The sequence below is a fragment of the Metarhizium brunneum genome, chromosome 1 (assembly GCF_013426205.1).
Source record: "Metarhizium brunneum chromosome 1, complete sequence".
In the NCBI taxonomy this organism is placed as follows: domain Eukaryota; kingdom Fungi; phylum Ascomycota; class Sordariomycetes; order Hypocreales; family Clavicipitaceae; genus Metarhizium; species Metarhizium brunneum.
The window spans coordinates 4,638,870-4,659,300 of record NC_089422.1 but is presented as its reverse complement, the minus strand read 5'-3'; the positions used below and the strand labels follow the sequence as shown (position 1 = coordinate 4,659,300).

The 20,431-nt window shown below is 53.7% G+C and overlaps 7 protein-coding genes across 7 annotated transcripts; 5 read left to right on the top strand and 2 right to left on the bottom strand.

Annotated features, from left to right (window-relative positions):
- Positions 1 to 507: 507 nt before the first annotated feature.
- rcm1 (25S rRNA (cytosine-C(5))-methyltransferase) lies at positions 508 to 2,340 on the top strand (the record flags this gene model as incomplete). Its single annotated transcript, XM_014693644.1, has 2 exons — positions 508 to 708; positions 778 to 2,340. 2 exons carry the CDS (start codon positions 508 to 510, stop codon positions 2,338 to 2,340), a joined length of 1,764 nt encoding a protein of 587 aa, XP_014549130.1.
- Positions 2,341 to 4,427: 2,087 nt separating this feature from the next.
- mdrA_0 (Major facilitator superfamily multidrug transporter) lies at positions 4,428 to 6,337 on the top strand (the record flags this gene model as incomplete). The annotated part of the gene is made up of 3 exons (XM_014693645.1): positions 4,428 to 5,091; positions 5,221 to 5,913; positions 5,982 to 6,337. 3 exons carry the CDS (start codon positions 4,428 to 4,430, stop codon positions 6,335 to 6,337), a joined length of 1,713 nt encoding a protein of 570 aa, XP_014549131.1.
- Positions 6,338 to 7,364: 1,027 nt separating this feature from the next.
- On the top strand, positions 7,365 to 9,148 carry G6M90_00g013900 (uncharacterized protein; the record flags this gene model as incomplete). Its single annotated transcript, XM_014693646.1, has 2 exons — positions 7,365 to 7,554; positions 7,632 to 9,148. 2 exons carry the CDS (start codon positions 7,365 to 7,367, stop codon positions 9,146 to 9,148), a joined length of 1,707 nt encoding a protein of 568 aa, XP_014549132.1.
- Positions 9,149 to 9,584: 436 nt separating this feature from the next.
- Positions 9,585 to 10,327, bottom strand: N7BML (NADH-ubiquinone oxidoreductase assembly factor; the record flags this gene model as incomplete). Its single annotated transcript, XM_014693647.1, has 2 exons — positions 9,585 to 10,123; positions 10,240 to 10,327. The coding sequence occupies 2 exons, from the start codon at positions 10,325 to 10,327 to the stop codon at positions 9,585 to 9,587; spliced, it is 627 nt and encodes a 208-aa protein (XP_014549133.1).
- Positions 10,328 to 11,061: 734 nt separating this feature from the next.
- Positions 11,062 to 13,213, top strand: SCP1 (Transgelin; the record flags this gene model as incomplete). Its single annotated transcript, XM_014693648.1, has 2 exons — positions 11,062 to 11,228; positions 11,302 to 13,213. 2 exons carry the CDS (start codon positions 11,062 to 11,064, stop codon positions 13,211 to 13,213), a joined length of 2,079 nt encoding a protein of 692 aa, XP_014549134.1.
- Positions 13,214 to 14,422: 1,209 nt separating this feature from the next.
- Positions 14,423 to 16,084, bottom strand: G6M90_00g013870 (uncharacterized protein; the record flags this gene model as incomplete). The annotated part of the gene is made up of 1 exon (XM_014693649.1): positions 14,423 to 16,084. The coding sequence occupies one exon, from the start codon at positions 16,082 to 16,084 to the stop codon at positions 14,423 to 14,425; it is 1,662 nt and encodes a 553-aa protein (XP_014549135.1).
- Positions 16,085 to 19,481: 3,397 nt separating this feature from the next.
- Positions 19,482 to 20,267, top strand: G6M90_00g013860 (uncharacterized protein; the record flags this gene model as incomplete). Its single annotated transcript, XM_014693650.1, has 1 exon — positions 19,482 to 20,267. One exon carries the CDS (start codon positions 19,482 to 19,484, stop codon positions 20,265 to 20,267), a length of 786 nt encoding a protein of 261 aa, XP_014549136.1.
- Positions 20,268 to 20,431: the final 164 nt, after the last annotated feature.

Below are 20,431 nucleotides of genomic sequence, written 5' to 3'. Positions count from 1 at the left end.
GAGGGTTGGCCATCGGAGGCATTTTCTCCAGATTTGGCATACACCATGGTATATTTTGTCATTTAGGGACAGACTAGTAGAAAAATTTTAGGCGCACTCTGGCGCACTTTTTTTGGGCATTAAATTCGCCCTCTGTTCAAGTGATTGACCGCAACGCTTTTGCGACTGCTCTCTCAACACATCTGACCTAGACCTCGCTCGAATCAGGGCATATATAATGGCAGAAATGAACTGATTCCTAGACTATGAGCACTGAAAACCACTTAATGGCTACACATTTCTCATCCACACTCTGATATGTTAAGCATGTACCTAGTAGTTATGAAGTGTTGGGGGTAATCGTGTAAGTCGGGAGAACTTCGGCTAATAAAATCTTCCCTCCTTCACGGCCCCAGGAGTCCAGGACAGACGCACTTGCCATCTCTGCGAAAACTTGATGCCGTCCGCAAAACCATGCATGGCCTTTCAGCTTACAATTAAGTTTTTGTCATCAGTGGCGTTTCAAAAATGTCTCTGTATCATGAGGCTTCTGATATCTTGTCAACATCCTCGCAGGAGGGAGGGAGCTTAAAATCCCGTGTCTATCAAAGGAAGGGCATTAAATCCACGCCGAAGCAACTCTACGCCCTGGTGTTTGAGTCCTGTAAATGGAGCGCCATCCTGAAGGAAGTCATAGAAGGAGCTGATATACTCAAAATAGAGCGCAAGGTGAGTATGCCTCGTTGGGTTTTGTTTTGTATCATTGAGCAGGAAAGACCGGCTAACCTGTAGGTACAGCTCACGCCGACTCTGGCTTTGCTCTTGGTCCACGACTTGTTGCTTGCCAAGGGTGGTATTACGCTGCCACAGAGCCATGGCCTTAGGTCTAGCGTTGAGAGGCACAAGGGCCGTCTCAACTCTGAATTTACTCGGGCCAGGTTGCGACGCAAGGCGTCATCGCTAGAGCTATTGAAGGCTGAGGTTGACAAAGCTGCGGCCGGTGAAGAGGCAGCCCATCCCCGCTGGGTGCGCATTAACGCCATCAAGAGTACTCTTGAAGAGCAACTGGAGACTACTTTTAGAGGCTATGCAAGGGCTGGCACTATACAAGATGTGGTTGCGAAGGAAGGGAAGCATATACTCATCGACCCTCATGTCCCTAATCTAGTGGCCATCACCCCTGGTTGCGACTTGAGCAAGACGGAGGCGTACAACTCTGGCAAAATCATTCTACAAGACAAGGCGTCATGCTTTCCAGCTTACCTCCTAGACCCTAGGTCCGAAGATGGTGATGTGATAGATGCTTGCGCTGCGCCAGGCAACAAGACCACGCACCTCGCGGGCATCATTCGCAGCCATGAACCCGAATTTGAGTCAGAGCCACAAACCATTTTTGCGTTTGAAAAGGACTCTAGAAGAGCAAAAACGTTGGAAAAGATGGTCAAAATTGCGGGATCAAATAAAATGACGCGCATTGCACTCGGACAAGATTTCTTGCAGGTCGACCCAGAGTCGGAGAGATTTAGGAACGTCGGTGCCTTGCTCCTGGATCCAAGTTGTTCTGGAAGTGGGATTGTTGGCAGAGATTCAATGCCAGAACTTCATCTACCTGACCCTCCGCAACAGAATCCGCAGCGCGAGTCCAAGTCGGAGTCGACCAATAAGCGGAAAAGGAAATATGAGGAAATTCGGAACTCTGACCAAACGGTCATCCGCGACGATGATGGAAACGAGATTGTCGTTGAATCGGAAAAGGATCTGGCTGCACGATTAAACGCATTGGCTGGGTTTCAACTGACTATTTTGCTACACGCATTCCGGTTCCCGTCTGCCAGGAAAGTGACTTATTCTACGTGCTCGATTCACTCTCAAGAGAACGAACACGTCGTCATGGCAGCATTGAACTCGGATGTTGCAAAAGAGCGAGGATGGCGCATCTTGAGGAGAAAGGACCAAGTCACAGGGATGAAGGATTGGCCAGTAAGGGGCAGCACCGAAGCGTGTAATGGAGATGAGGAAGTGGCCCAGGGGTGTATCCGATGCTATAAGGACGATGGCCACGGGATCATGGGCTTCTTTGTGGCGGGATTTGTTCGCGACCACGCCAACGCCAGCGAAGACGGAGACGGCGATGGCCCGTACATGCGAGATGAACGCGGTGCCATAGTGCGAGATATGCTTGGGATGCCCGTGTTAAAGTCCACGGGTACTGCAGTTTCTCTTGTCGGCCGAGATGACAAGGCCGGCGACAATGTCAGCATGACCAACAGCAACGAAAGTCACGATGATGATGATGGAAGTACAAGTGCAAGTGATGACAGCGACGCGGAAGAGAGTGGATGGGAGGGCCTCGGAGATTAGACATGGAAACCGCGCATGTATGTTTGATGCAGATACCCAAGTAGCTCAAATAGATGGCTTTTCTTTAGGTTTTTTATTTTATTCGACCTATGCAGATGCTCGTGCAAGCACTGCATCGGGTAGGGCCGCCTGGTCGTATTGTCCCAAACCAGAGAACCGGAATACTGCGTCATACATTATAAGGGAGAAGCATATCTGTAGATGGCATCCCGGATTTGAGGGGGTAACAAATTAATTGTATAGTAGTATTGCAAAAATAATCGGAGCCGACGAGACAAGACAAGACAAGACAGGTGAGATGGTCGACCAACGACGGCGTTTACTGCTGCACTACGAAGTACTCCGTAGGGAGTACTTGAGTACCTACCTAGGTACCTAGGTAGGTATGTAAGCCGCTTCTCGGCCGGATGTTGGCCACTGGCCAGGCTGTCGCTGGCGTTCGCCTAAACAACCAGCGACAAGATTGAGTTGAGCGGGCGGCGTGCGGACCAGACCCCTGCTGGGCTGCTGGGTCCAGGGCGGGCATGTCGGCGGTTGGCTTGCGGCCGCAGATGCGGGTGGCAGGAATGCGGCCGCTCGCGCGCCTTGGAGAGCAAGCAAAGGCCGAAATTGGCGCCGTTGCTGCGGATGTCCTTCCGTCGCCCAGTCGGGGGTTTTCGCAGCGTCGTACAATGGATGTATGTACAACCATCCCTGCCAGGGTTCAGGCAGCACGGGCTCTTGGAAAAGCCATGTCTGCGCGCCAGTGTTGAGAGCAATTGGCTGCTTTGCGTTGTGAGATGAACCAGATTTGAGGGGCCGTGGCCGTTCTTGCCCAGTTCCCTTCCCTTGCCCAGTGCTCCCAGGACTTGCCCCCTTCAGCAGACGCGAGGGAGCGGAGCCAATTGAACGCACCGCCATTCTGACCTGGCTGGGCCCAGTGGACCGAATCGGACAAGCCCCCAAGCCTCTCCACAATTGGCCATTTGGGATTTTGATGTCTCGATGTGTTGTGTATGGAGTACGGAGTACTTGACATGCAGTGCAGAAATGCCTGGGCCAGCCTGGCATGTAAAGTACGGAGTAATACGGAGTACGTGTACTGCTTCGGCACTCCAATGTCCGTCCCATTGCAACTGCCTGTCGACATGGTACGACGCTGGCAGTGCTCAAGTCTTGCATGGCTCCATTGCCCAACTTCTGACTCTCTGACTTTCTTCTCTCCGATGCCCTCGACGACTTGGTGTCTGGCTCGGCTCGCAAACACGCTTGCTCTTTGCTTCGTGCCCAGATAGGTGCTTGGCGGACCATCCTGGCGACATTGTGGCATCATCACCACTCGACTGCCACAGCACAACTACCACCACCACAACCCAACATCGCCCTCGGGCCACGGCACCGTCATTTCCAACCAACATGTCCGTCTTTGAACCCACTGCAGTTACTACTTGCTGAGATAGTGGAACTGTCCCGGATTCTGAACGCCAGAATACTACCTCATTCTTACACAACAGTCAACAAGGCCCTGTTTCCCGCTAGGCAAGGCCCCGAGAAGACAGGGTGATATTCTATCCCACCTTTCCATCTGCCCAACCCGCTCTGCCTTAGGTCGTGAAACCAATCTCGGCCGATTCGGTTGAATCACTTGGCTGCTACCGAGTTCATGCCTGGAGTTCGGGTTGCAACCAACAAAGCAATTGTTGTAGCACCATCCGACGACACCCGCTTCCCCTCGCCCATCCAACGACAAGCCCCCCCCCCCTTCCCTCTCTCTTCAGCCCTTTTTTCTTTGGTGCTGTCCAATTTACGACTGTGAAGACTTGCCATCCTGGTCGCCATCTGCATAATACCGTCTGCCGACCAAATCTCGAGACTCTCGGCGAGACATCACGAAGGGGTCTTGGCTGACCATCACCAACCTGGGCGGGTACGACGACGACTTGGGCGTGGTGTGCTCACTGTGATTCATTCTCAACCGACGCCCAAGGGGGCCCATCCCTTATTCCTTACGGGTCTTGGCCTTGCACAAAAATCCACCGCGATCACGGAATCCTGAGATACACAAACGCCTGGGTTAACGCGTAGCCTCGCCAACATAGCCACAAGCTATGGCGGCAGATTCATCATCCTCGTCGTCAGCAACGGCCGCTGACCGGGATGTAGAAGCGCAGCAGGCACAAAGGTCACGAAAACATTCTCATTGGAGTGTTTTGGTCGACCAAGCTGGTGTTGATGACGCCGTTCTCAACCACAAGTATCCTGGCCAGGGTACACATGAGTCGCCGTATCTCGTTGATTTCTTGCCCGTCGACCCGAGAAATCCAATGACATTCTCTAGCCCCTTCAAGTGGACAGTCATGATCGTTGCAGCGATATCGACTCTGGCGGTTTCGTTTACCAGCTCCGCATACTCGGGCAGCGTTCGCTCCATCAATGAAGAATTTCACGCCTCGACAGAGGTCACCATTCTAGGAGTGTCCATGTTCGTCCTCGGGTTTGCCATTGGGCCTCTGTTCTGGGCTCCGTTTTCTGAGCTTTATGGCCGACAGAAGCTCTTTTTCCTGACGTACATGGCCCTTACAGCTTTCAATGCGGCTGCCGCTGGCGCACCAAACATGATAGCCCTCATTGTGTTGCGCTTCATGGCTGGCGCATGGGGATCTTCGCCGCTGACCAACTCTGGCGGCATCATTGCAGACCTGTTCACAGCCAAAGAACGAGGAATCGCCACCAGTATCTTTGCAATTGCTCCCTTTCTCGGTCCGGCCTTAGGTATGTTGTTGTTGCTGGCCTTTCCACTGCTTGCCACTGCTGGTGCAGAACATTTTATTGCGGCGGGGACATCAACGTCACCGAAAGAAACACAGTCATGCCATGGAAAAAGGACTAATGTATTCATAGGCCCCATTGCTGGCGGATTTCTGGCCGAAGCCGAAGGCTGGAGATGGGTGGAGGGCCTCACAGCTATTTTTACAGGCACACTCTGGATTATCCAGTCACTCGTTGCCCCTGAGACTTACTCCCCAGTATTGTTGCGTAAGCGAGCCGAGGAGTTATCAAAACGGACTGGCAAAGTGTATATATCCAAGGTCGATGCGGCGATGCCTCGCAAAACTCTGTTTGGCCAAATCAAGGTCAACCTCTCTAGACCTTGGGTCCTCTTGTTCAAGGAGCCTATTGTATTCCTCACCAGTATTTACATGGCCATCATTTACGGTACGCTGTACCTTTGCTTCGCCGCCTTCCCGATTGTCTTCCAATCTCCTTATCCCCAAGGCTGGGGTTGGAAACCTGGCGTTGGAGGGCTTTCCTTTGTGGGTATTGCAATTGGCATGATTGCTTCGGCCACCGGCTCGATATTGGACAATGGACGATATGCGCGCACGGCTGCAAAACATGGCGGCGTCGCACCTCCGGAAGCGCGACTTCCCCCAGCTGTAGCCGGGAGTGTCCTTCTCCCGGTTGGTCTTTTCTGGTTTTCATGGACCAACGGTACCAATGTTCACTGGGTTGTACCCATTATCGGGTCATCGATTTTCGCTGCCGGCCTGGTTCTTGTTTTCTTGTCACTTCTCAATTATCTGATTGATTCATGTAAGTCTCTTGGGCTTGGAAAGGGGATCGGTAGAAAGGAATGCACGTGCTAACGCATAAACCACCAGATGTCATATACGCAGCCTCCGTTCTGGCCGCCAGTGCTGTGCTTCGATCACTGTTTGGGTGTATTTTCCCGCTGTTCACAGGAAAGATGTACGAGCATCTAGGTGTTCACTGGGCTAGTTCGATCCCGGCATTTTTGGCTCTCGCCTGCATGCCGTTCCCCTTCTTGTTTTACAAGTATGGCGAGAAGATTCGCCTCAAGTGCAAGTACTCTGCAGAGGCATCTCATATTCTTGAGAAAATACTGGCCAAGCAGCAACCGGCGCAGGAAGACGAAGGGATAACCGAGTGCGAAGAGGGAGGCAGAGAAAAGGGGAACCAAGATACCAAAACAGCGCCGACGACTGAAGTGAAGTAGCTGCCGCCTTTTCTTCTTTTGTTCATTATTTTTTTCTTTTTGATACAGGTAGAGCAGCGTGCAAGGTTATACCCTACTGGATTGTGTGCATTGTTGCACCATGAGCATAGACCGGAGTTATTGGCTTCAGCCCTTGGACAAAGACCGTGATAAGGCTGATTGGCGGTGCCTAGGTTGATGACTTGTCTGTTCATATTTGGTTCTGATTGTGACTAGGGCAGGCGCCGCGGAGATTCAGCATTCGGTCCTGACGACAGGTGAGAGCATATACCGGAGAAAGTACATGTTCATGCTTTAACGCATGGCTACCTGGCAGGTATCAAGCATAGCGTTGACGAGTAAATTTGTATAACAGCATTCTGTTCATGAGACCATGATGGGGTATTGGCCAGGCGTAAGTGTTGCATCAGGCTTGCTTAGAGATTCAGGATCTGGGTGAAGATGGAAGGAAAATATAGGGGAAAAGGGCCCCGCGCGGGAGATGTAATGGTGACTGGCGTGTGCACGCATAAAATGAATGCATGTATGCATGCCTGCATGGAGTAGGTGCAACTCTTGACAAAAAGGCTCAAAGCGTGATTAACAAGGCTTCAATGTTGCTAATGCAGAGTCAAGCGAGCTGTACGGAGTATGTCTAATGGTGCCACTACGGAGCACCTAGGTTCTGACTTTATGAACGTACAACCGTACTGGGAGGAGGTAGGCCGTTGTGCTTGTGCGGTATAACAATGGATGAATGTTAGAGGGGGGGGCGGAAAGCGGCACGCGACGGCAAGCGGATACAGACGGGCACGGGTAGTGACAAGTGACAGCACACGGTGTGGGCTCCCACTGTCTGAGTCCCGTTCACTTCTGCTAAGTCGTCAAGCCCAGTCAGCCCTCCCCACTTGAATCCTTCCATGTCGCGCCTCCTAGGTACGCATCCAGCGCGTCGAGTAAATTTATTATCGCCGCGACCACACCACCACCAGACTTCGTCCGCCAAACACCCTTCAGCCGCCTTGGCGTGCTCAACAACGAGGCTACGATGGCGACGAGGTCGCTTGAAAGCGCAAGCTCGTCTCCATTGTCGTTCTACACGGCGAACGATTCAGAGATTGAAGAATCTACCACTGCGAGCAGCCCCACACAGACCCTGCCCTGTCCATATCGTGATGCTCGCCAGCTCCCGCGGGAGTTGAAGGGTCATTGCCATATATTTTTAGAAGAGCAGCTTTGTACGTAAAGACCTAGCCTGGCGCTGCCTCCTCGTTCACTCCTCCCTTCCCGCCGGGATACATGCTGATATGAGTAGATACTTGTGCGATTAATCTGCTGAATAGCACGCTCGGCTCAGGCACATCTAGAAGATCATCTTCTCCCAAAACAGTCCCTGTACCGCCACCGAGCCATCTGGCATTGCTCAACACCCTCATAATCCACCCTATTCATACAACACGCGCCGAGAAGTCAGAATACCGAGACGTGGCTGCCCTGGCACTCGACTACCTTCGCAACCTGCTGACGGTCGTTGGCCCTGTCAACGCGGGGTTTCGCTCCGCCTTCCAGTTCCACGCATCACCACGATGGACGCGCCGATCAGGCTTCACTAGTCCCAACGCCGACAGCGACATGTCTGATGGAGACTCGGATCGCGATCACGACCGCCTACAGGGGCGCATGGCGAATGAAGGCAGTTTGTGGTCTCGGGGCCAAGATCTCTGGGCCACGGTCGGCTGGGCTTTTAACACGAGTATACTGTATCCGCAAAGGTGGCGTTACTGGCGAGTTTGGCTCGAATTCATGCTGGATGTTCTCGAAACAGACTGGGCCGAGAGACAGCGACAGGACGAGGCGAACCACGAAGCGAATGGAGGAGAGGGCGCTGCCCCTCTTACTGCACGGAGTGAGTCGATGATGGCAATGTACATGGAGCAGAGCATGGACGGGCACGTGGCCTTGAAGCGCATCATCAAGGCTCTTTTTGCCGACGGCGGGAAGTTGTCGTCGTCTAGCTTCCCCGAGGTGTTTGAGAAGGAACCGCGTGGCCCAAAGAAGGCGACCAGGAAGAGGAAGAGGGAACAAGTTCTTGACCTGGAGAATGGCAAGTTTGGAGACTATTTCGACGACGACTCCATTTCGTCGGGCGTCTCGGAACCACCCACCCCGCAGAAGCCCCGAGATGGAAGGAATAGCGACACAATGGGGGTTCTGAGTCCCGGTTTGGTCGAGTCGATCAGCATTCGCCTGAGGTTCTTCAAGATGCTGTCCGCTGCTACGGCTGCTCTCCGCAAACAGCGCGAGCTCGGCAATCTATATGAGGACTATGTGCTCGCGATAAAGAAGCTCCCCCTTCCACTCTACTCGCTCTATGTCGCACAAAGAGAGAACCCGCTTCCGCCTGAAATCCACGTCCCTCTCATACAGGAGCTATTTCGCCTGCTCCTGCCACAGAGTGGCAAGAGTACGGCAAAAGTTGACCCCGAAGGCGACGCAAATGGCATACTTACCCTGCCCATGCTAGAATACTGCTACGTGCCCATGGCAGCAAACACCGTGAGCCTAGAAGACAACGCCAAACTTTCGCTGCTGGTTGAAAATGCGATCCAACTACTCTGGATATCCGATATGATTGAATACACGGACAGTTTCGGGGACGCATGCGGGAGAGGGATACGGGCGAGAGAAGCCAAGGCCAAGAAGAAACGTACGGGGAAGGCCCACGCTGAATCGAGCGATGTTTCTGCCAAGGATGTGCTGACCCGGTCGGGGGAGAGGATTCGAATGCTGGTTCAGGTGCTGAAGGAGACAGCTCTTGACTTGTCTGATTGAAGACGTGGTTGCACGTGAGGGCAGGGGATATCCATCTGTGCGTGGCGGTTTCGATGGCATGTCTTATCAAACAATGTGGGGGGGGGCAATTTGCATTTCGGGCATTCACGAGGCTCATGACTTTGTAAGAATGGGATAATATCCGGCGTTTTGGAAGGAACAGGGAATTGAAAACGCACATAGAGCGAGTGCTGGGAAGTTGGGACATTGGTATTGTCGATGACGGCATGTCTGGAGTTTTTTGTTCCTTTTTACACATGTTTCTTATCAGGCTGCCCTCGTGGGTTACTTACGATGCATGCAGATGTATGTACAATGCATATTCATCACTCTACCCCGTTTGTTATACAGACTGTACACTATTCATACTCATACACAGGCTCCAGTATCAGCCAGGATATCAAAATACATGTCGTGATTCTCATGGTCAATCTCCTCATCTCTTCTTCGCGACGGCGGCGGCGGCTGGATTCCAGGCCGTCGGTTGCCAAGTTTCACCTGGGCCTTGCGGCCTCGCTTTCGCCCAAGGATCCTCTTTGCCTTCCACACGCCTTTGTCGCGCCGCGTCTTGTTCTGGGCTTTGTTCCTGCTCCCCCGGCGTTTCTTCTCCCTTGGCCCTCTGGGTCTCGGCCGGCCGTGGTATTTGTTCCTGCGGCACAGCAGCAGCAGCAGCAGCGCCAGGTCTGACGTCGTCCATGACGCGCGGCTTGGCCTCCCACCTGGCGTCGGCCTCGGCGGCCAGATGCTTCATCCTCTCCTGCCTCACGAGGTCGCCGGCCTGTTCCTCCAGGGACGGCGGATCGCGCCGCGTGTGCCGCAGCCACTGGTGCCAGAGGGGCGACACCTTGACCTGCGAGTAGTGCGTGGATCGGGGGTAGTGCACGATGCGGCGCCAGCGGGAGTCGGACGGCGAGGTGCCGGGCGATGGTTTCGCGAGGCGGAATTCCCAGTATGTGTTGCCCTGTAGGTCGTAGCCTGCGGTTGTGGTTGGCCATGTTTTTAGCTGGGGAGGATCAAGACGGGTGGGCTTTCTCTTGTGCTTGGTGTTTTTTTTTTTTTTTTCTTTGGCTCGCAGCATGGGGCTAACTCACCGATGAAGAAGCGCTTTCGCCAGGGCAGGCGCAGAGCTTTCCATTTATACCATGCTTGGGCAATGGGGCCTATCTGCTTGGGCGACATGGTGTAAGGATGGCGTGGGATACGCGAGGCCCTCAACTTACATGGTCAGGCTTGGGGTTGGTGGGAGGTTTTGGCTGACGTCGGAATTTGGGGTTGAGGCTGCGCCACATGGGAGGTGCAGCCACACGGCGGCCCGGACAAGGACGGAGCAGGAGCAGGAGCAGGAGTAGGAGCTGGAGCTGGAGCAGGATTAGCGTATTAGCGGCGGTTATGCGTCATTGTGAGACTAACTGTATCCGGATGGTGTTTTTGCTTCCGACGTTTGGCTCGTTGCTGGGCATACAACTTGTGACAGAGCCCGGCTGGGAATACGCAGAATGCCCTGGTGCCATTCAATGTCTGTTATGCAGCAAAGTACCCCCTTCATTGGCCCTGTAACCTAATAGCATTCCAACCGGGACTGACAGGCGCCGCAGTGGCCCCCCCTGGCATCCCTTGGTTGCGGGCCCCTCGGTGACGACACCAGACATTGCGCAGTACATGTAAGCGTAAGCGTACATAAGCGCATGTAAAGTATGTACATGTATGTACTTGCCCAAGTAACCATTGACGCCCTCCCTCCCCCAACTTTCTCCATCGTCAAAGACTCGACGCAACCCTCGATTTTCAAATTACATGAGCTGACTCCCTTTCCTCAGCAAGGTTTTGAGCCATTCCACGACTCTCCCACGTCCGCTCTCCCGCCCCAGACGAACCACTGCGCCGCGAATTCTTTTCGCGCACGCCAAAACACCATGGCGTCGGTCACGTCGCTGGACAAGGACCTGCGCAAGTTGCGCCTTGATAAATACACTCCCGAGGCCGCCAACGAGGCCCGTTCATGGATAGAGGAGGCCCTTGGCGAGAAGTTGCCGTCCCAAGACTTGTTAGAGGGCTTGAAGGATGGCGTTGCCCTCTGCAAGTAGGAGCATACCCCGTGACCTTCTGGTCAGAGTGCTCTAGAGTTTCGGCTGCTGACATGTTATTCTCTTCAGGCTCGTCAACCTTGCAACTCCCCCGCCTGGTACCAAGTTCAAGAAGTCTCCCATGCCCTTCGTCCAGATGGAAAACATATCCCACTTCCTGCGCGCCTGCCAGTCGCCGCCGCTCAACCTGCAGCAGCACGACACCTTTCTCACCGTCGACCTGTACGAGCAAAAGGACCCTGCGCAGGTGCTTCAGTGTCTCGGCGCCTTCAGCAGAGCCGCGCACGACGCCCACCCGGGCCGTTTTCCGGACCCGATAGGTTCCAGAGCCAGGGCAGCCGGCGTCATCAGCCCCCAGATCTCCGGATATGCGTCACCGACGGGACTCCGCGGCCGCGGCACCTCCATCACCAGCAACTCGTCCTCGGCTTACGGCTCCAAGCCAGTGCTCCCCCGTCGGACCGCCGGCGGCGACACGACTCCCACGGGCAGGCGCAGCCCGACCAAGAGCCCGACCATGACAAACCCCGCGTCTCCCGGCCCTGTTAGCAGCTGGAGTAAGCGGGAACACGAGGGCTCCACGGCGCCAGCGTGGAATATCGCTCAGTACGGGTACATGGGCGGTGCTAGTCAGGGCAATCTGGGCATTTCGTTTGGCGGCATGCGTCAGATCACGAGTGCCGGCCCTCACGTGCCCAGCCTGGCCGACAAGGAGCGCAAGCGAAGGGAGGAGGCCGAGAGACAGGAAGAGGAGGAGCGCCAGAGACGGGCGCAGCAGGAAACCGAAGAGGAGGAGGCCCGACGAGAAGAGGAACGCAGGTGGGAGGCAGAGACGCAGAGGCTTCGCGAAGAGGAGCGCCGCAAGGCTGCAGAGGAGAAGCGCAGATGGGAGGAACAGGAGCGGCAGTGGAGGCTGACAGAGGAGATGCGCCGCAAGGAGGAGCAAGAGGCCGAAGCGAAACTGGAGGAAGAACGGAAACGAGCCCGAGGCCGCGGCGACACCAGACTGCAGGGTCAGTTCCTGAGCCAGTACCAGGCCGAGCAGGCCGAGGCAGATCGCCACAACAACCGCAGCCAGAAACTCGAGGAGGAGCTGGAACGGGCGCGCCAACGCGAAGCAGAGTACGAACGGGAGCGCCAAACACGCAGCACCAGCAGGCCTGCCGGCGAAATCGTCCCCAACAAGGCCAGGTCCAGGAGCCGGCACCGCGGCACCTCGACCGCACCGTCCACGCCGTCTGCCGTGGGACCTCAGCGCTCACAAAACCGCTACGAATCATGGACAAAAGACGACGAGCGAGACTACCTGCAAAGCCAATGGTCAGAACACCAGAAGGGCTCTCGAGAATCATCCCTCGAGCCGCAGCGCCAAGAATCCGTCGACGTCGAAGTCCCCCCTCCCCTCACCACAACTCCCCGACCTCTCCCCGAGCCCAACGTCACTCCCAAACCCAAACCCAAACCCAAACCGCAGTCTACTCAGTCCCCCAACCCCATCAGCAGCAGCAGCCGGCCGCTCCCCGACCCAAAGAAATACGCTGCGCCCGCCTCTGCATCGTCTCAAAACCGAACGGACCGCTTCCTCGCGACCAATACCCCTCCCTCGCAGACGAAACCTCACCAGACGTATTCCCGTGAACTAGGCGCCACCGAGGAACGAGACGGCGAGGACCACCGCCGCGTACAGAGCCAGGCGCAGACCAAGGCAGCCGGATGGGCGTCCAAGTCCCTCCTCGAGCGGGAGATGGAGATGGAGCGCCAGCGCCAGCAGGAGTGGGAGGACGCGCAGAAGGAGACGGCCAAGGCTGTCCGTTCAGAAGGCGGCGTAGACGGCATCGGGGGCGGCATCGGTGGCAGATGGGATGTAGGACAATGGAGTGGCTACACGGGGGGTGATTCCCAGAACAGGGGTGCCCAGGGCATTGGTTCGGGGAGGAGGCAGATTGTTGGGCCGCGGCCACTGCCTGGCTCTGGGAGGTGATCTCTCTCTCGCTGTCTCTTGTTTTCTTAGCCCAAGGAAAAAAGAAACGCAGACTCGGGGGGGGGGCAGCTGATGAACAATGAGAAAGAGGTCAGACACGTCGACCGTGAAGCCGGCACGTGAATGGGTGCCTGTACACGTTTCTGTTGTAGGAGCCAAAAGATGGTGAGAGGCTTGTCTTGGTGGTTGATACCCTAGCTTCTTAATTCGAGCCTTGTACAATACGCGTCGGCATTTTGGCCTCCAAAGCCCGTGAGAAAGGGTTTCTATTCCAGTGACATGGATGCCTTCAGGCTTGGAAACATAGCCCAAACTTCTCCGCGGTAAGGAAACTTCTTTTTTTTTCTTCCCTTTTTTTGGTGTGCGGTTAAATGTTCATAGTCAGGCGCCAAGGTTGGAGACTACAAAGCCGTTCCGAGTTATAATGTGTTTTACACGTGGTTAATTTCATGCCTTGGTCTATACCCCTTTTCAATGTTTGGTTTATACTCGCTTTTTGTACGCTGTTGAACACGGCCCAAAAAAAAAAGGAAGAAGAAAAAGAAAAGGAAAAGAAAAGTGAGCTTGACCACGTGGGGGACGAAAAATGCATTCAACTTATTGCTCATTACGTGTGAAATGGTATACATATAAGCATCAATATAATATATAATTTTATATCAGCCTAATCGGGCTTCATGTCAGCGGCTCGACTGCTTGGGCAAATGATTGTTCCGCGGCGGTGATGACATTGTTTCCGTTTGTCTGGCATCAGCCGGCAGTACCGAGATGGAAACGATGGACTAATGTGCTCCATTTGGCAGATGAGTTGTTCAACCCAAGTTGTTTGTATTATTGCAAGTTGCCCTGAAAGTATTTGCTCACCGACTGTGGACAACCAGAGGCTTCTCGGTATGGCAATGGCTCTCTCATCACCGGAATTTACCATTTTGTGATCGGAGTCCACGTATCATTTGAGCGGGGTTGCAATAGCATTGACAGCTTCCCTCGTCTCTCATCCACGGCCGCGTGTAACCGTCAACAAAAAGGCAAGGACCACGGAAATTTCGCACCGACAACACCCCGACAGCCGCTTGATAAGACTGCGCACAGTTGCTTAAACAGTGCCTGACGTGATAAAATACAGCTGCGTCGAAAAAAAAACAATGTTGAAATATGAGGGTATCTGCTTCCGCAATCAGTTAAATTAGGTGCATATGCCTTAGGTACCTAAGCTTGTGGTTCAACACCATTTTGACTAGCTTCGTCTCGACAACGTTTGCACATGCACCAGCCGCCTAGACTGCCTCGAGCCCATTCTCGTCGTTGTTGTACCGGCAGCGAAACATCGCAGTAATGGTTCAAAATTTCCTCGCCTTTCTTGATGCCGCCTGGTCGGCCTCCGACGACACGTTCTTTGCGAGCCCACAAGACCATGCGGCCACCCCAATCCCATGTTACATTGGGATCACAGTCGTGATTGGCAAGACACCAGTAAGGGTGAACAGCCGCCACATCGGGTCTACCATCTCGAGGGTTCTTGCGCGCCGATGCTGTCCCGCGAAATTTTGCGTACAGAGTGTTTAATATCCACAAGTCGTACTGCGGGAGAGATGTGTATACATCGATATCCATCTTCTCAAGGATATGAAGTGGCGTCTCAATATTATATTTGAAAGAGAATGGCAATGTCCACTCTGGAGGCGGCCCAGCATTGGGCGATATGTCGATGTCATTGGTGGCCGTTGGCACGAAATCGCCCCAGATGAATCGAACTTCCCGCACATCGAGAGGATGGACTTCCTGGTGTGAAGCCAGCGCCAACACTCGAGACAGTAAAAGAAGATACAAGGTCTCATCTGCCTCGGAAGCTTCTGGATCTTTGGCAATGGCATCGACATCCTTTTCGCATACCGCAGGGTGGTAGCGTTCCTGGGCCACATCGTGGCAGAATTGACTGCAGAAGACAGTGTCATAGCACTCGTCGCAGTTTACAGCCTCGTTATTACTGCCAAGAGGTGGAAGGTCGGAACTACAAGCGTCGCATACGGGATCCTTTAACCGGTTGTTGGCAGTCAACAGGGAGTATTCACGCAGCACATCCTCCCCAGGCTCTATATCTTCAACAGCGAAGACGCCGAGCTGTTTGCAAGTAGGAATAATGTCGTAATGGTCCGTGTTACTTGCCCCTTCCAACAAAACTGGTAAAGTGGCGACCTGCACTGCACATTTGGGCGCCATGGTCTTCAGATCTGCATTGAGCGCCTTCAACGAGTCTTCTGCGAAACGATCTGGCTCATGGTCATTCCACGGATAGACCTCCCGGCGAACCAGGCCATAATCAGGCAAGTCGTTTGTATCAAAATCGTCGCGGCGTAGTCGACGTCGAGCTACAGTCGTGATGTGGGTTTGCGCATTGAGAAGTTCCTTGTTCTCAGGGGCAAGCTTCAAGCCGCGCTGACAGAAGTTGGAGGCACTCTTCAAGCAGCCGCAGAGGAGCAGGCTCAGTGCCAGGATCTGGTAGGCTCGAATCGAAGCGAGGCCAGCAAGTCGACGGGCAGCCTCTTCGCCACCACCTAGGCTTTCGATGACAGCAGGGGACCACTCTTCGGGAAGGTCCCCGAAGGCCATAACCTCTGGAATTGGAACACCTGTGTGCATCAACAGGCTCTCCATGGCCTTTTCGTGGTACTCAAAACCTTCATTGCAGACCTCATCGGTTAACAACAAGGCTTTGTAGGCATCACCAGCAGCAAGGTCCGGGTAACCCAAGTCAGAGTGAACGACGGCGCGTTGCAGGTAGAGTATTAAGTCATAGGGCAAACCATTGAGGCCTTCTGTCAGTTGAAGTCGCCGATCAAGCAACTGCTCTCGGAGGTCAACGTCGTCCATGTTGTTCAATGCTGTCCTTCGTTCGAGACATGAAATGTGCCGTTGGGCCCGCACAGTCAAGGCTCTTGGTGACCGAGGCAGCTTCTCAGAAGGGATGTGCCCCCAGAACTGTGATAGGGTCGTTTTTCAAGAGTTCTGTAACACCCTTGGAGCTGTGTCGTAGGATAGTTCCTTGGTCTTCGGGTTGGTTAGATATCGAAGGCAAGCTCCAGAGGATTGGCGGTGGTCTGTTTATAGCACAGCCATGCAGCACGAAGTCAAGGGCGTACTTGGGATATAGGCACAAGCGAGGGGGAGAAGAAGGAGCTGTAGGCTTGCCTTAATAGCAAAGCGCCTCGGGCTATGCGGCAAGGTCAGCATGACGGATCAAAACAGTTGAGAGGGGAACGGCACGATGACGGGTGTATCAGCTCCACGTACGAGGTTTATGGGCCGCAAATGTCTTGAAGCACTCCTGGTGAGTTATAGACTGCAAGTGTGAGATTACGGAGTATACGAGAGAAGGATCGAGAAGAAGGTGGGAAAGAATGAGAAGAAGGGATTGGCCCTGGGCAAGGTGGTTCAGTGGCACCAGATTCAGATTTGGGGCAAACTACCAATCTGGCTCCGGATGGACCACCAGATGGACCAGATGGACCCAGGGTCGGGGGCATCGAGCAACTTGGAAGTGTGTTGTATGTACATACCCCTCTGTTCAGGGTCCCAGGGAACAGGATAAATTCAGGGTTCATAAGACTTTTGTAATACCTTTTTTTTTTCATAGTTTGTTTGCCAGCACCCACCGTTCCCGATGCAAGCGTGTGACAGCCACTCGTGGAGATCAGTGACTTTTGACAGGCCAGAAGTTATCGTGGGCATTGGGGCCCAGACAAGGGCCCAGAGACAAGGCGGTTCGAGAAAAGACAGCCGCCTGGGACCGTTGGGCGGAGATTCTGACTGCCTGTCCTGCTGTCGTCCGTTTTGTAATACGGAGTCAGCGTAGGCATAGGCAAAGGCATAGGCATATAATAAGCGTGTGCGTGCCCGCGTTGCTTACGTGTGTGTGTGTGTGTGTGTGTGTGTGTGTAGGAGGAAAACGAGGCATGGAACTTGCATGGCTCGTGAAATGTGGCGCAGGCCACCCATGTCAGCCCTGAGCAGATCCCTGGTACTCGGATTTGGTTGGATGCGGCCAGTTCGCACTAGTGGGTTCGGGTGGCTCAAGCCAAATGTTAGACACGCCAATACTATTAAAACTTGGTCTTGGTGTTTGACGAAAATTCTTCTCCTTAGCTTCCAGATGTCGGCGTAGGCAAGGTGGGTAGCTACGGAAAAGGCGGTTTCAATATATCAATTGATGCGAATATGAATGCTGCGAATTGGTCTCTGCTGATGGGCCGCTGCTACAGTGCGAGTGCCTGGCTGGAATAAACACCAGACGGAAGGTACTACTTACAGGAGGACTTGCCGTTTTAGCACCTCCAGCGAGCTCAGGGAGCGCTTGAGCGCTTGAGCGGAGTGTGTGGCCCAGAGACAGGGGGACAATGGAGCAAATGCACTGGAGCGTTAAGTACCAGTTGACAACATTCAGTCTGGTCTACAGGTACGCCAGTAAACACATAAGCATCTCTCTCATCCCGGAAATCCCCATGAAGACTAACACTAGACACAACCATCGGAGCATGTTATACCGACATGTCAAATAAAGGAATAACCAACACTCAAATCCACTATCCATGACAACCCATTGGATAAAAGTGGGCGGTGGTTGGGTAACAACAAACAGATGCACCTCAGCTCAAGCGCTCCTGCACCTGCAGGCAATATTTGCCACCATCACCAGATCCGCACTTGAGTGCAAACAAGGCCCTCTCGTTCGCGGAGCAGTCTGGCCAACTGGTGCAAGACACCAATGGGGTGGAGACGTGCAAATTGTAACCTATGCTGCCCAAGAAGCGTGAAATCCCACAACACCCCCCCAGCTAAAAGGCGGTGCACCACCTGCCTCCAGGTCGTGATATGTGATATCCTCTATCAAACCATCCAACACACCGCACTGGGGACGTAGGTCAAATGTATTCGGCATGGACGCCAACGTCAAATGAGGGGCGGGGCACAGAGACACTGGTTGCATTGCACCACTCATGGACTCGATCCTTCAAAATTACCCCGCCTTCTCACATGCTTTCAATGTGAGTGAGTAAGCGTGTTTATGTGCGTGTGTGTTGCAGACATATATTGAGACAACAACTGCTTCAAGTCAATTCGTCGCCAATTGTTTGCCCAACGGCAACTCGGCGTGCATTCGGTGCAGAGAGCTTACCAGCACTTGCTCTGTACAGCCGAAGAAAATCGGCACCCGCACGCAAGGAAATGCCACATCCTTCATCCTAAAGCTTCGACCACGGCCATGGCTTCGACGATTGACTGCCAGTATCAATGACGTGACATGAGTACGAGTTCATATACTGTATACAATCCCAATCGTGGGGGGCTGGTTCAACCTGCATGTCGTCAAACTTGGCAGATATCACCTATTCGACAAGAGGCAGCAGTGGTTTGGTCAAAACGCACTTAAAAATAGCCTCTAATATACTATTATATGTACGTACTGAGGCATGCGAGATGCCAAACTAGTACCTAGGGTAGGAACGCACAAGGTTACTTCAAGCAACACTCAAGGTCGCATGGTCTTCTCGGATGCTCCCGACGTTGCGTTGTACTCACTCCTTTGATTGGAGCTGGGCCAAGTTCATACATTCAGTCAGTCGGTCGGTCGATCAGTACTCGGTCCTTGCATCATCGCAAATGCAAGTCATGTCGTCTCGCTGCCAATGTTCTGTAGTTACATGATACCATGATACATGACACCGTGATATCGTGATACGGAGTGAACTCTACCGAGTATTATGGAGTCGTCTTCCATCTTATCAGAGCCGGGTTCTTGTGGAACCAGCCATTTCTTCCATGTCTTCCCAGCGACCAGTAAGACCTTCAAGCCGCATCTGCTCGACCAAAACCGTCGACCCCGCCATCAAGCGTCAAGCTTCAAGCCTGGCGACTTCTAACGTAGACTTGAGCGTCAAGCAGCTCGCATCTTCACGTTCTTCATTGCGACGTCCCCTCACCTCTCGCCACCATTCCTTCCTGCGCCGCCACAGATCTGTCACCTGGATCCGTTTCTGCGAGCAGCTGTTGCCCTCTTTTTTTTTGGGCCAAACGACCTTACGTCATCCTTGGAAGAGCTACTCCAATACTCCAACTGCCACACGGCCCATCTCTACCGCCGCCACAGCCGAAGCAGAGAAATTGCATCATCGTCTGCATCGCATCCTTGTGAAATCCAACTCTACCCCAAGCGACTTTTTTCCTATTTTCCACACGCGGGACAATCATTCGCATTTCCGTTCCCGTCACCATGCCCAAGACGCAGCCCAACCTCTATGCCTTTGGCAACGTCGCCTCGCTCGCAACAGCCCTCCGCGGCTACGTCGTACAGAGTCAAAATGCGGGCTTCTCACGTCACGATTCGTTCAAAGTGGCCATCTCAGGAGGCTCCTTGCCCAAGACCCTTGCGCAGGCTCTTCTCGCCCCGTCGAGTGGCCCCGAAGATGTGATTGACTTTACCAAGTGGGAGATATTCTTCGCCGACGAGCGTGCCGTGCCTCTGGACCACGCCGACTCCAACTACGGCCTCTTGAAGTCTGAGCTCCTCGAAAAGATTCCTGCCGACCAGCAACCTACCGTTCATCCCATAGACACCACCTATCTCAACGATACCCAAGAACTTGCCGACCAGTACGAAAAGACTCTAGTCAGCAGCTTTGCAAGTCGCGACTCTGTTCGCCTCCCCATCTTCGACCTCGTCCTCCTAGGCTGCGGCCCCGATGGCCATACCTGCTCCCTATTTCCTGGCCACCCTCTCCTTCGCGAGACCGATGCCTGGGTCGCCCCCATCGAAGATTCTCCCAAGCCCCCTCCCAAGAGAATCACTCTCACTCTGCCCGTTGTCACCCACGCCGTTCGCGTAGCATTTGTCGCTACAGGCGGTGGAAAGAAGGATATCATGAAAGAAATCTTTGACTCCCTCGAGCCCACTCTGCCTTGCTCATTGGTCAACGAGGCCTCTGGCGACAGATGCAGCTGGTTTGTAGACGAGCCTGCTGTTGAGGGTGTTGGTTTTCCAAGAAAGGCGTTCCTGTAGTGGGGGGTGGTTCAGAGGAGATCACATATGAAGATGCTTGGCTGCGCGAACGGAGGCTTGGGATACGTACGCTTATGAGCAAGACGATTTTGAAAAGAAAAGACGAGAAAATGCGCACTACGCACCAAGCCTTATTGGTCATTCATACAGACGAGTGCGATGAT